The sequence below is a fragment of the Rhinichthys klamathensis genome, unplaced genomic scaffold, assembly GCF_029890125.1.
Source record: "Rhinichthys klamathensis goyatoka isolate OS25496 unplaced genomic scaffold, OSU_Roscu_1.1 h1tg000005l_1, whole genome shotgun sequence".
Classification (NCBI taxonomy): domain Eukaryota; kingdom Metazoa; phylum Chordata; class Actinopteri; order Cypriniformes; family Leuciscidae; genus Rhinichthys; species Rhinichthys klamathensis.
The window spans coordinates 448,895-464,414 of NW_026606558.1; the positions used below are offsets into that span (position 1 = coordinate 448,895).

General features: G+C 34.8%; 2 protein-coding genes across 2 annotated transcripts in view; both read right to left on the reverse strand.

Moving 5' to 3' along the window:
- Positions 1 to 5,274, reverse strand: part of lonp2 (lon peptidase 2, peroxisomal) — a 28,927-nt gene extending 23,653 nt beyond the window's left edge. The window contains exons 1-6 of the mRNA XM_056254105.1: positions 4,956 to 5,274; positions 3,300 to 3,534; positions 1,754 to 1,885; positions 1,511 to 1,633; positions 1,256 to 1,419; positions 716 to 810 (exon numbers count right to left, since the gene is read on the reverse strand). Of these exons, the coding sequence (XP_056110080.1) occupies positions 716 to 810; positions 1,256 to 1,419; positions 1,511 to 1,633; positions 1,754 to 1,885; positions 3,300 to 3,534; positions 4,956 to 5,188 (982 nt within the window). The 5' untranslated portion in view covers positions 5,189 to 5,274. The remainder of the gene's footprint in view (positions 1 to 715; positions 811 to 1,255; positions 1,420 to 1,510; positions 1,634 to 1,753; positions 1,886 to 3,299; positions 3,535 to 4,955) is intronic.
- A 1,231-nt stretch (positions 5,275 to 6,505) lies between these two features.
- On the reverse strand, positions 6,506 to 14,708 carry il34 (interleukin 34). The gene is made up of 7 exons (XM_056254275.1): positions 14,410 to 14,708; positions 12,756 to 12,865; positions 11,246 to 11,352; positions 10,292 to 10,369; positions 8,503 to 8,703; positions 8,062 to 8,224; positions 6,506 to 7,350 (listed from the first exon to the last, which is right to left on the reverse strand). The coding sequence occupies exons 2-7, from the start codon at positions 12,793 to 12,795 to the stop codon at positions 7,307 to 7,309; spliced, it is 633 nt and encodes a 210-aa protein (XP_056110250.1). The 5' UTR covers positions 12,796 to 12,865; positions 14,410 to 14,708; the 3' UTR covers positions 6,506 to 7,306.
- Positions 14,709 to 15,520: the final 812 nt, after the last annotated feature.

The window sequence follows — 15,520 nt, forward strand, 5'->3', positions numbered from 1 at the left end:
TTTAAAAAATATTAAGCAGCCCAACTGTTTTCAACATTGATAATAATAATAAATGTTTCTAAAGCACCAAAATCAGCATATTAGAATGATTTCAAAATGATAATGTGACACTGAAGACTGAAGTAATGACTGGAGTTTTTAAATTACATTTAAAAACATCAAAATAGAAAACAGTTTTTCTTAATTGTCATAAAATTACTGTTTTACTATATTTTTGATCAAATAAATGCAGCCTTTATGAGCATGAGAGATTTCTTTCAAAAACATTTAAAAATCTTACCGACCCAAAACTTTTGAACTGTAGTGTACAAAACATTGGTAAAACATTAGCATAGGTCATTTAGAAATATACAATATATCTACAATTACAAATTGTTAAACAATTAGTTACTAATTTTTAATTTAAACATTTATGTATGGATGGAGTAATTAACATACAGAAATACTACAATAAATAATGCTATACTTTGACTTAATTTAATAATATAATGCTACATACTTATATTTAGTATTATATAAAATATATTACTATAATAATTTGAGGTTTAGTTGCAATAATAGTTAATAATAGCTTATAATAGTTAGTTTATAATAGTTGTAATAATTAATCATTAGTGTTTAACAGTGTTTGGAAACTTCACTCCAAAAACAAAAATGCATGTATGCAAAAATACAAATACATTTTATTTAATTTTATTTTAAAAATCTTTCTTACCTGTAGTGCTCTTGCTCCAGGGCAGCTCTACCATCATCTCCAGATAGTTCCGGGTGAGGGCATACTCCGGCATGGACTGTGGCATCTTTTTTAATCTATGGCAAAAAAGATGTTTGGTAGATGAGGAAGAAATCCAGATGGGATGCAGCTCAGGAGGAGGAGTCATGAATGTAGTAGTATACTTTATAGTAGTATAGTAGTAGTAGTAGTAGTAGTATACTTTATTGTCCTCGAAAGGAAATTTGCTTTGGACTACATGTTGCTGCATATACATATAAAAAGAGAAGAAACAGTTGATTTAAGACTTTACACATTTAAAATTAATAAGATAAACTGTTATTCAGCATTCGTACAGATACAGGAACAAAGGAATTCTTATATGAATTCTTATATGAATGTGCCATTAATTAAAATAATGATTAAACTGTAAAGATAATGACTTCATTTTAATCAGTCTAAAAACAACTGCAAAAAGTCCCTTGCTGTCTGGTGCGTAGGCAACTGTGAAATGTGGTTTCATCTGAAATTACCAGTACATACCGCCTGAGCTCCTTGAGACACACGCGCAGTGCAGCTTCTGGCATAGCTGCCGCCTTCACCTTCTTCTCCAGCAAAACATTGTCATCACCATCTTCATCTTCCACCTCGTCATCCAGCGAGAACTGACGACCTGGGAACACACCACCTTTACGGATGGCCAGCACCTAGGAGAAAGGAGAAGAACTCTGTGATAGAGCAGGAAGTTGTGGAGGAAGGTGACTGTGCAGCCAGAAAGAGAAACAAATGTTGGCCTACCCTTTTGTCATCATCAGGTCTGAGTTTGCGTGTCTTTTGCAGTAACTTGAGCCCCTCAATTTGTCTGGTGAGCAGAGGAAGGGCCTTCTTAAACCGTTCCTCCAAGTCTACTGCATCCAGCACCTGACAGAAAACATTTTTTTTTTTATTGTTTAGGTTTAAACATGGTGCATGATCACACTAGGACTAGGTCATTCATACTGACTCTAGAACTGTGCACAATAACCCTTATTACTGTCGCACCTGCAGTTTCTCTTTGTTGGAAGTGCGGATCATGGAGGCCAGGACATCTGGTAGGGTTTCTCTAGGCAGACTGTCCAACAGACGCCGGAGTTTAGCCACCACAGGCACAGACATGTCCAACATCCCAACCAGCTGGACAAAGAGAGGCCAGAGAACACGGTCAATACACTGAATGAAAAGCCTACATGCAATGAATCATTCTGTATCATTTGGCAAAGAATGAAGCCTTTATATTCATTCAGTTTAAATGATGACTCATTGTATAGATGATTGGTGCCAAAAGAGAAAAACACTCACAATTCCATTCATCTTTTCTTCAGTCATGAAAAAAGGATGTCTTTGATTTTTTTTTTTTTAAACATATCTTTAGCATTTATATTTTCTGAAAACTTTGACTGCCATCAATTACCATTATTTGAATTTATCAAAAAATGTATCAAATTCTAATGTTGGTTATCATTCCTCAAAGAGGTAATTGGTAAAAGTAGGTAAATAAAAAAAATATTTAATTCATTAATTAATTAAATACATATACTACTATTAATATATATATATATATATATATATATATATATATATATATATATATATATATATATACACACACTACCATTAAAAAATTGGGGTCAGTAAGATTTTTTTTTTGAAGGAAATTAATACATTTATTCAGCATAGACGCATGTAATTATGGAAGCTTGTTTCCGCCACAGAAAAAAAAATTAAAAGATAATCACAATTCTGACTTTTATCTCACAACTGTGAGAGATTCAGAATTGCAAGATATGAACTCACAATTGTGAATTTAAATCGCATGTTTTGAGAATTGTGAGATATAAACTCGCAATTGCATGTTATAAAGTCCAATTCTGAGGAAATAAAATACTTTTTTTCTCAGAATTGCGAGTTTATATCTCACAATTCTGACTTTATAACACACAATTGTGACTTTATATCACACAATTCTAAGAAAAAAAGTAAAAATTGCAAGACGTAAACTCGCAACTGCGAGAGAAAAAAGTCAGAATTGTGAGATAAAAAGTCGTAATTTCCTTTTTTATTTTTTATTCCATGGTGGAAACAAGCATCCATATTAAATTGAATCAAAAGTGACAGTAAAGACATTTATGTTACAAAAGATTTCTATTTCAAATTTTTTTTAAAGTATCATGGTTTTTACAAAAAGAATTATCATCGTCTTTTGACTGGTTGTAACAAGCAACGTTTCTTGAGCGCCATATTAGAAGGGTCGTGAAGGATATCTGAAGGATCATGTGACACTGAAGACTGGAGTAATGATGCTGAAAATTCAGTTTTGCCATCACAGGAATACATTTTTTTTTTTAAATATTAAACAGTTACTTTGATCTGTTTATTTTTGGTCAAATAAATGCAGCCTTGGTGAGCAGAGACGTCTTTCAAAAACATTTACAAAATCTTACTTAATCTTATATTATACACAGGTGAATCAAGTGAATAATATCTGTGACTTGTGGAAAAAGTTATTTTTATAGACTGTTAACAGAATCACAGCACAAACACTGCTGACCTGTACAGCGGCCTGATAGAACCTCTGTGCCAGCTCTCCCAGCTCTCCAACAGCCGGATCTCCCTCTGTGTACTGCTCCAGTTTGTCTAGCTGTTCCACCTCTGCCATGGGGAAAGGTCTCTCTCTAAGCAGCTGGGTCACACGAAAGCGACACAAGCCCGTAATGAGCAGTGTGTAGTGCGGTTTTGGCCAGTTGCTGCCTACGACCTGTACTGCCAGTCCTGCTGTGCCAATACTGAGACAGAAGACAGAAGCACAGATTAAAAGACAGAAGTTTGAAGACAGAAGTATAGATAAAACTAAGCATTGAGGCCTGAGTTTTGCTTTCTGTCAAATCTAATTTATGATTTTGTAGGTTTCGAACTGGTTTCTTGAACATGACAATGAGTTCACTGTACTCAAATGGCTTCCACAGGCACCAGATCTCAATCCAATAGAGCAGCTTTGGGATGTGGTGGAACAAGAGATTCACATCATGGATGTGGAGCCGACAAATCTGCAGCAACTGTGTGATGCTCATGTCAATATGGACCAAAATCCCTGAGGAATGTTTCAAGTACCTTGTTTAATCTATGCCATGATGAAGTAGTAAGGCAGTTCTGAAGGCAAAAGGGGGACCAACCCGATACTAGAAAGGTGTACCTAATAAAGTACACCTATCTAGGAATACATATATACAGTACTGTGTAAAAGTCTTAGGCCACCATTAGATGTTGTTTTAGCAATGGTATAATGACCATATATAATTATTTCACAGTCTCTTTATTGGAATATGACCAGAAAATACAGGTTATTTGTATGCAATATTAAAAAACATGGCTTCTACAGGCTAAAGTGGCAAGTATTTCTCTTAAACCTAAATGGAATGGAAAAGGACTGGAAGAACAAGAAAAGTTTCAAAATCTGATAGGAAGTTTCTGAGAGTTTCTTCTTTGAGAAACAAGTCCAGGAGGTCACACTAAATAATGATTTTTGCTTAAAGAAGCCATTTTGGTCTGATTTTTTTTTTTTTTTTTACTTTTTGTGTACATATTTCCTGTATTTTCTGTTTGTATCTTAATAAAGAGAGGTCATTAAAACATTGCTAAAACAAAAAAGCTGGTGATGGCCTTTTACACAGCACTAGTCTTTTGCACAGCACTATATATATTTATTAATATATATATATATATATATATATTATGACTTTCAACATTTTGTTACATTTATATGACTTCCAGGCTTGTATTCCTTTCTTATATGTCAATGTTTTACATTAAACCCTGACTGGAGAGCCATTGATCGCTGAAAGAGCAGAGACTCGTAAGGTTAAAGTCCATCTGCTGCTCAAACGATTATTCTAGAAAACAAACACTGTTACTACAGCTGGTCTCTAGCATGTAAAAAACATAATAAACAGGCCAGGTAAAGTTCAGTGAATACAAAATAGTGTCAGTCATCATCACCAGTACAAACATTTCTATGGTAACCATAAAGATTTCGGGAAAATATCAAAGTTACACATTATAAAATAAAGTTTATAATACAATAAAAGTAACTTATTTTATTATAAAAGCATAATAAATGACTATGGTTTCATAACGAAACTCAATGACAGTTGCATCACACTAGACCTGCAGCGGGTTTGACGGTCTTGACAGCGCAGAGCAGACCCACCTGTGCAAGGACGGGAGCTCATCGCTGTCGTGCTCGGGGTCTCTAGTGTTAGGAACAATCCCTATGATGGTGCTCTTCAGCGAGGTCCCCTTCAGCAGTCTGCTCTTCACTAACTGCATGTTTCTCGCCGTGTCGACGCTGATTCTCATGGTCGAGCCGGGTAACAGCACTCCATCATGAGTGCACAGCAGAGGCAGCCGGCTGGGTATTTGAATACCACTGTTGGATGACATTGTGCAAAGGCTGGATAGACGTTTAAAGTTTAAAACTTGTATTCGCAGTGAACTAGGGGTGTAAGGAATGCCTTCATCGTATGACAGACTGTGACAAATGAAAACAGGAAGTTGGAACTACGGCAGGTAAACTAGAACAATCTTTGGAGTGCAAACGGAAACGCCTACTTTTGTGAAACCCCGCGGAACGTGGCCAAATGTACACTGTGTACTCTCCCTTCGTTTACTTTGAGGACGAGATTGCAAAATCAGAAAAAATATTGGAACATTTGAAGCATGGCAAAATTCACGCAGCAGGGGTAGAATCTTTAGGATAGATGGCCCAGGCCCAATGACCAACGGGTCCATTAGGGGGCCTCAGCAAACCTCCAAGGTGGCTGCTAAAAAGGCTTAAAATGAATGAAAATACTAAAATAATCGAAGCTAAATGCTGAAAAGGCTAAAATAAAATGTGTAAACATATTTCTTATTTTAATATGTCTCCTCAACTGTTGTTGTTTTTTATTGAAGAACATAATTTTGGAAATTTTGTAATCACAATTTTTATTCTCTATTCAATTCTACTCTATTCTATTGACTAGCTTTTGTTCTACTTTTAAGAGGAAACAGACAAGAGCAAAAAGGTTGAGAACCACTGCCAAAGAGGACATTAAAGGTCCAGCGAATAATATGAAAAATATGAAAATTATTATTTATTTATTTTCAGTTTTCATTTTAATTTGAGTTTGTTTTAGCTATTTTGTTATGTGCTTTTATATATATATATATATATATATATATATATATATATATATATATATATATATATATATTTATTTATTTATTTATTTATTTCTGATTAGCTTTATTTTATTCCTGATTAGTTCAACTTACTTTATTTCAGTTAGTTGCCAAGGCAATATTTCTAGTTTATTATTATTTAAAAAATGCAAAAGTTTTCTTTTAGGGTTAGAGTGTTTATAATCAGCTATATAAAATAATTTAGGGTAACACTTTATTTTACTGTCCTTGTTACATATGTTACACGTACTTAAAATGATCCATAATTACACACAACTAACCCTCAACCAAACTCTAATCCTACAGTAGGTACATGTTGTTAATTAATATTACTCAGTACTTAAATAAATAATTACACTTGTCTCAATAAAGTGTAACCTAATTTAGCCAATGTCATCACCTTCATATAAAAATGTGTCTTGTGATATCTATCCCGATATTGTAAATCAGGTACTGTATGTGTGTGAAAGGTGAGTGTGTTTGTAAAGTAACCAAACCCATAGCTTAAAACAAATGATACATGTGAACACGTGGGGGTGATAGTGGGAGATTTATTTCCAAGCCATGTTACAACAGTTACCAGAACATTCTGTGGCAGGAGTCCAAATAAATAAACTAGATTAAAATCTGTGTATAAAACATATGCAAACCTGATATCAAACCCTATTGGTCACCTTAAAAAGCTTTTTATTGGAGTACTTTGGTGCAAACTTTCAACATTAAACCAGCAAAGCACAAAGTAAAGAGCCAACGGGTAAAAGCAACAGTGCCGACTAAGCCAGCAGTCAGCACAACATTTGCATGCAAATGATATGTGTACAAAAGAAGCTCCATGTAACTTATACATCTTACCTAAATCTTACCAAGAACATTTACAACGTGGCTTGATAATATGCTGTTTTGGCATTCACCAAGGACAAAATATTTAATTTCCTCAGAAATATAAGTCACAGTGGCAAAGACTTTTTTGGAATTACCAATAGAAAATGCTACAGCGAAGAGTCAAAGCTTGTCTCCTCCATAGAGCACACGCACAGTGCACATGAACCTTTTTAGCAAAATACTACATCGATATGCAAGTTTGCGGGCGGGTGGACGGAGGTATGAATGTTCTGAATGATGGAGAGCAATAGCTGCAGAGTCATTAGAGTGTCTTCCAAGTGGTGTGACGGTTGTTGCAGTTTTTTCCATATGGGTAACACCGGTGGAGACAGTCAGAGACTTCACTAGGACAAGAGGCACACAAGCATGCTGTGTGTCACTACATAAACAGGGAAACACCCTTTTACACCAACACCAGCAACATGAAGACAGGATCAGATCCGCTTAGATCTGCTGCTATGTTGTTTTCTTCTCTTTCCTCCGGTTGAGGACTTCACAATCTACAAATAAACAAAGAGAATGAGCACAGATAAGTGGTCATATTTTAGTGTCACATATAAAGATGTTATTTAGAGTTGCTCATTAGATTGCCTGAATGAAATTGTTACGATAACAAAAACAATGTACATGATCATACTTGTCATTTTCCCAAAGAATTGGTAGAAAGCATAGACCGGGCATGTTCAGGCTAGTAAAAACATGTGGGCTTCTTAAGGTATACTCTACATCCTTCAGACAACCTCAAAGCCTGAATCATGCCACAATCTCATTCATCATGGAGGGGATAAAGATGTTGATTCAATCCCCTAAAAGTTTTTCTCATTCACAAAGGCTGATTTTTGACCACAGACATGCACCAACAAGCAGCAAACGTTTCTTTTTGCTACTGTGTGCATACATTTTGGGGTTGCGTAAGGTTATCAACAAAAATTTGGTGGACTGGTGGAAGAACCCTTCTTGCGGTTGGACTCCAAAATTCCCCAACTGCTCCAAGTGGTAGCAATCATTAGATGGACCTCAACAGTCTTGCCTCAAACCCTCAATGAGTAAGTCAGTCCCATCATTCCCAAAAAAAATTCCAAATGTAAAAAAAAAAGTAGTCTGTGCTTGTTGAATTAATTCAGTGGGTCTTTTAACCAATCAATGTTTAGCAGATCAATATTCTACAGTCCTACAAATGTAAAAACAAACAATACGTTCCATTCACTTACAATCATAATTGTCATCCTCTTTTGAGAAGCACTCTTTGAATAGGCAAAGCATGGTCCGATAACTGTTATCCAGTATTGACTTGGGTTTAACAGACTTCCATCCCTGGTAATATGAGTCCGTCAATCGATCCCGGATGTTTTCTATGCTCTCTGGAAGAACTCTCTTTTTTGAAACAGGTACAAAGACACATACATTTTGACATGGTGAATTTAAATACTAGAAACATTGCTTGCATAAATAACAACAGTAACACAGATCCAAGAGGTCAAACTGAGTTGAGTTTAACCAAATCAAGAAAACAATAAGCCTATGTGGGGGTTTTATTTTCCATTAAAACTGTAGAAGTTAGCTTTGGGATACTGTGAGCAGTGGCAGTGGCAGCCAGAATGATTTATAACGTAATGCTGTTGAGAAAGCAGAAATGACATCATTGTTCTAACCTCTGGATCTACGGGATTCCCGTGGTGAAAAAGCGCCTGAAAATCTCTGAAGAGGTTCTCCAGATTGGAGAGGTATTTACGCCGTGTAGGATGTCTCTCTGGCAGCACCATTAAAACCCTCTTTATACCCTGCTGACTAACCAAAAGCCACAAATCCTGTAGATCTCTCCTCTGCACTGGTTCATCTTCATTACTCGTATTCTAGAGAACAGAGAGAGTGAGAGATGAAGAAAGGAGGAGAAGAAGAACTATAATGAGGGAAATGTTCAATTATATTAGGATGGTTGTGATTTATAGACATGTATTCTTTTAGTGTCAGAATCTCATAATATTGAAGAAAAAAAATAGTTTTAAGGTCACAGGAGTTACACAGCAAATTTAGAATTTATAAATAATTTTACAAATGTAACTATTTTGTGTTCTGATATATTTTTCTCTTTTTTCCCCCTTTATACAAGAAAAAAGACAATTACAAAGGTTATTTCTACAATAAAACAGGAACATTATTAATAATATAGATAAAAAAATTATTGCCAGACACCAGATAGCTATCAGTTCTGGAAACAAACATCTTTTATTCTCCAAATGTTTTTTTATTTCCCCCTTTTTATAACAGAAACTATATAGAATATAACAATATAACTTATAATAACTTATAATTCTTAAGAAAATTACCTTGCAGACCGTTTAACATTTAATAAAAGTCTGATTGTTTGGGTTTAATGTATATTCAGTCCATTCACTCAAATAAAATTTAAAGAAAAATTCTTTCCATCACATATATATATATATATATTAGGGCTGTCAAATGATTAATCGCGATTAATCGCATCCAAACTAAAAGTTTGTGTTTACATAATATATGTGTGTGTAGTGTGTATAATAATTTTGTATATATAAATACACACACATGCATGTATATATTTAAGAAATATTTGCATGTATATATTTTATATATATTTATACATAATTAATATTATATATAAATATAAATATTTTATATATTAATAACACATTTTTCTTAAATATATACATGCATGTGTGTGTATTTATATATACAAAATAATTATACACACTACACACACATATATTATGTAAACACAAACTTTTATTTTGGATGCGATTAATCGCGATTAATCGTTTGACAGCCCTAATATATATATATATATATATATATATATATATATATTGTTTAATATATTTATCCATTCTTTAACCATAGGTGGCTCCGGTTTTAATCATTTTCAATAATCTTTCTTAATTTAATGTTATTTTAAATTAAATTTTGACATAAGGGTTTCATTCTTAATTTAATTTTCAGTCAAATTGAATATTCAATGTTCATTATTGTAATGTTAATCTTATTTATGTTGTAATATATTTATGCATAGTGGTAGTATATGTATATTTGTATGTTGTAGGATATTTATGCAGAGCCTTGTGTTTATGCTTGTGTTTAAAAAAATGTTATAGTAAAAAAAATACATTTTATATAATACTATAATACAATAATTGTTTGAATTGTAATTAGAATTTTTTCGGTGAGATTCACCCCTGTTTATTTGCTGAGTCATAGGCCTTCAAAGCCCTGAGAAACCCTAAAACTGTGACTCCAATCTGACTCTTTTTGTAAGTCACGACTCACGAGTGTTAAATCTCGGGTGAAAGCCGGCAAACAGGAAAAATGAGCTAATTGGTGTGGGAAGTTGTGGAGAGTGTGGCTTTAAGCCATTATGGAAAGTGAGTCAGAGGTGTACTTGGGGACAGTGTCAGTGGGATAAAGACTTACCAGTCTGCTGATGTTGCGTAGTCTGAACACCTCCTCATAATGCACTTGAATAGTATAGTTAATAGGAAAGTACATTTTCTGTAAAAAAAATTAAATAAATGTAAAACATTTATTGGCATGCCATTCATCCTGCCTCATGCTAGACATTTATACAACCATCACTTTATGCAAGTTGTATATATTTTTCTTTTTTTTATGTCTGTTCTCAATATCAATATCTTTCCATAATTGTTCAGAATATAAGCCTTGTCTAAGCTAGTCCCAGACTAAAATGCATGTTTGAGCTGTTTTAACTGAAAGCAACTTGCACTGATATATCTTAAAATATGTCAGTGCCATTGTTTTGTCTCAAAAGCAATGAGTTTTACAAAGGCACGTTTATAAAAGCTACATAAATCGGTAACACTTTACAATACGGGTGCACTAATATGCATTAATTCATGTTTAACTAATGCACAGATAATCATGAGTTAATGTATGACTCATGAAGAACTAACCCATTAATTAATTATTACTGCATCAGCAACTAATAAAGAATCTATATGATTAATAGATTAAGTAATACATGAATTGCTATTAATTCAATGTGTCATTATGTATTAATTCCTTAATAACATATTTTATTACCTAATAGTGTAAATTAATGTGTTAATTACCACAATTAGTCAAAGCTATGCACTTCAACTTCCAGTTGTCTGCTTTAATTAATCATTAGCTAATGACCATACAGACTCTTAATTAGTTCCTAATGTGGTAATCATTAATGAATAGCTTAGATAATCATTAGTTACACATTAATTTAGTATTATCTGTGCATTAGTTAAGCATGAATTAATGCTTATTAGTGCACCCGTATTGTAAAGTGTTACCCATAAATCCCTTAATTGAACTAAGGCCTAACCCTGGCTTAATCTAAGCCGTGTCTGTGAAACCGGGCCCATGGCATCTATTTACCATAAAACGTCTCCGCAGGGTTGAGTTTAGGCTGTCCCGTACTGTTTTAAGAGGAACGCAGATATCTGGTGCTGCACTCGTGCACATTGGTAATAGACAAATAAAACCTAGAGGGAGAGAAGAAGAAAAATAATGGCTTTTAAAATAATGCCATTGCCTATCATGAAAACATCATGAAATTATTGCTGTTTTGTACTTAAACTTTACATCAAAATATGCATAGCATAACACAATTTGGCTATCTTTTAACCACATTCAGCTTCATTTAGAAGAAACATTCATATGAGTTTATCTGTAATTAAAAGGCCTGTAACTTTATGTCTAGTATCAATACAAATCTTAATGATAGATTTATTCAGAACATTTTGAATATGGAGTATTATATTTCAATTTATTGATCATGACTATTAACTGCATCATTTTTTACTTTATGTTTTGCTGTCTTTTGGTGTGATGTCTCTTTAAAGGCAATGACGCACAAAGTTGCATACATAAATTGTCAAAGGTAGGTTCTGTGACAAGTCACAAACCTCAAACCACAGCCCGACTTACAGCGAAAAAGGTGCTGCAAAAAAAAAAAAACAAGCCATAATGCCACAACAGAAGAGATTTTGCATTCCACAAAAGCATAATATGCATGAGAATGAGATGATGGGAGCTTTTTCAAGCAGATGAACTGTGAGGCTGACCCTGTATCTATTTTGGAGCTTTTAATGTTAAAGATAAGTGATTGTGACTGGCTAGCCCTGGGCAGAAAGACAGGGCACCGGCATCCATCTGTCACTTTGCTGTGGATCACAGTGCGGCTGGCCTCTGTGTCTGTGGTTGAGCTGCACTATAGGGCAGTTACCCAGAGACTGACAGTCAGCAAAGTCTCCGAGCCATGAAACAGACTTCCGAGGGCCAGAGGAATTTGTTATGCCGCAGAACCTGGGCTATTTACTGGTGTCCGACCACTCAACCCCCACCTCCCATCAAAGTTATTCTGGCTTTTTTGGCCTGGTATCCCCCTCCTTGCCCTCTCTTTTACCTTATGCATCTGTCTATCTGTCTATCCGATCTCTCTCTCTTTTTCTGTCCTGAACACAGGATGTGGTGAAATTAACAGTCACGTCTTAGTCCTTCAGTGGTAGCACCATATGCAGTGGCTCGTCTCATATGTTTAGCTTGACACTCATTTCAGAAGAAACAAGTGACAATATACGCAGATGTAGAAACCACACAGCAAACTGTTGCCTAAGATATCTCACATAATCAGCCAGAGAAATTCTTCTCAATTGGACGTGTCAGTGGAGTTTGTCCTTTTTGCGTAAATGCACAAGAGTCTCTCTCCATTTAGCGGAGGAAGTAATCAATCACTTTAAACATTTTTTGAAACCACTTCTGAAATATTTATGTCTAGTACTGTCACATCCAAATTTCCCTCACAAATGAAGATCCTCAAAGGTCCTATTGGCACAATACCTCGCATTATGCAAATTAAATCACATAATTACTGGACTTTACTTACCCAGCAGCCCCCTGAGGAGCCGGCATTCAAACTGGATCATGGTTCTGCTTATTCTCTGCTTGCACTGTAGTATGAGTCTGGATTCCAGAAAATTCTTATGCACGCTTGGCCTATTAAAAAAAAGACAGACAGAATACAGTCAGAACAAATATCAAACTAGATTGAATGGCAGTTTTTTTAAACTTGCCATTAAATGACTTTTTGTTGGACAAAAAGAACCAGGGATCACGCATCTGAATTCATTTACTCTCCTTCTGGATGATAAAATACTTAAATATCGAAAAAGACTGATTCGGCATATCTGATTTTAATGGCCAAAAAAGTAGTAAAAAATCAAAGTGAAGCAGGAAAGGGGTTCACTGCTCATCTGAAGGGCTGGAGCTCTATCATAATGTTCCACTGTTTTTCTCCTACACAGCCTGTGCAGCTGTGTAAAACAAATCCAGATGTTGTGTCTTTTTGCTTTTTTCGAAAGGAAAAATTAAAATTCCTTTTAGTCCTATTGGGAATTTAACAACATCTTGACATGACAGCAAGTTTCTGACTAATATCCATGTGATGAACATGTAGAGCAAAATGTCGTTTTTTAATCAACATTTTTTGTAGCTTTATCAGAAATGTCTTATAATAATATCAAAATTTATAATACTTGTAATATAATTTTTTAAGTTTAAGTTTATAAATATTATTTATAAACTTATATCAAAATAAATGACAAAATTATCATTACTTATCATAAATATGGATCTGTAAAGCAGAAACGGTAAAGAACACAAGGCAGAACAAATCATATCCTTTATGTAACTGCATATTTTATCTGACAATGTTTTAATTGCTATTTTAACTTTCTATTTCGCAATCCGTTTTCTCTGGAAGATCTATTTGATTCTCCTATTCTAAAGTAGATTTTGACAAAACCTTTTGAGAAAAAGTAATTGTAGAAACATACTGATATTTCATACTGTTTCTTTCAAATAGTGTTATTTAAGCTATAATTACCATTGGTACATGCACATCATTTGCCAAATAGGGCCAATATTCTGGTTATGCCTTTAGAATAAACTTATGGAAATACTTGAGATGCCATTTTTACCAAATTTTTTTAAAATAAATGTTTAACTCAATTCACATTTTTAACAACTTTTAACTGCAAGATGTGGGTCATGCTTTTTTCTTTTCTTTTTCATACAATGTTAGTCTCCTCATTGCTCCAAAATTTGTTTATACAACAGCATAACGTTTTCCTGTGCCTAATATCACCAAGGATTACCTTAGTTTGGACATGCACAGAAATAAATGAATGTTTAGTTCTAATATAATTCTGAACTGTGTGACTCACAATCCTGATTAATACATTCATGTGCCAACTGCCTCATTCAGATGTAGATAGTGGAATAATAAACATAAATTATGGTTTTTGCATTCACACAAAACTTAACATCATAAAAGTGTTGATGTATCGATCAAATTTTGTTGTCAGGGCATCTTGTAAATTCACCTGCAAACTAATCTAAATCAGAAGCGATCTGTCAGTGGACCGCGTTGGATCTTGGCTTATATCCTTTGAAACGCCTTGTTGCGCTTCATTCCCATATAAAACGCATTAACACGCAACACAATTCAACAGCACAAGGAATACAAATAAGCCACAAACCTTTCGATTCGATGACCTGGGCTGTCTCACAAGGAAGCCATCTGCAGTGTAGGCTACTTTCAAACAGCAATTGTTTGCTTGACCCTCTAGAAATGACCGCGGACACTTCCAGACCTGCAGAATACTGGACGAAGTAGTAAATTCGCTCCTTTTTCAATGCAACGTCCACCCAAATGTCTCGGAAACTCCCTTTTCTTTATGTTACGTCTTTATGTTAAGTCGCTATGCACACCCGCCTACAGACTTCTCCGCGCGAAAGAAGCACGAGAAGAACACGCTGAGTAAAGAGCGACAGTCGATGAGGCTGTTACTTTCACTTTTGGGTCTCCATAAACTATTAACTCATCAGTGGCTGGATGTGAGCAAAACAAAAAACCAGAGACCTTTACTGCTGCCTTTGTTCGAACATTCAGACATGGTACGAACTATGGGTAAGAATGACCCCCCTAATTAAAGTGTAAAATCTTGGGGGTCTTAAAAGTATCCCCCCCCCCCCCCCCCCCCATCCCCCATATGAGTAAATACGTTTCAGTAACTACACAAGTTTACAAGTTAGTCTGAGCACGCTAAATGTGTAGCCTACGCTCGCGAACAGATAACGTCCCGAGGAGGCAACCATAGAAGCAACTGCTCAATCGTCTGTCATTATTTATCAAGTTACTATATCTTTACATAACAATATGGGATCTTATCTTATTTTGTTTACAATAAATAATTTTTATATTGTTAATGTTAACTGGACAAGACAACGCTGTGCTAAAAAATGTACTGGCAATAACAACAAAAGCTTAAAGTTGACCCACCTGAAAGTGCATACTGCACTCAACCTCTGCAGTTTATTAAATATAAAAGAGTAAAAATGACCATAAAATTGACACCAGCTAGAAATTGGTCCACTAGAATATTGCAAAACAAATCAGCCAACAATAACACCTTTATGAGTCAAGAAACAAGCAATCAAGCATCAGTAGCCTACAAGAGTGTCTTCTTTGCCCAATCTCCCTGTAAATCTCATTCACCCACACACATTACTAATTTATTCCCTACATTTACTGTGGTTCTGTGCTGGCGGGCTTGGCACAGTTGTACACTTTTAGGAATTTCATGACAA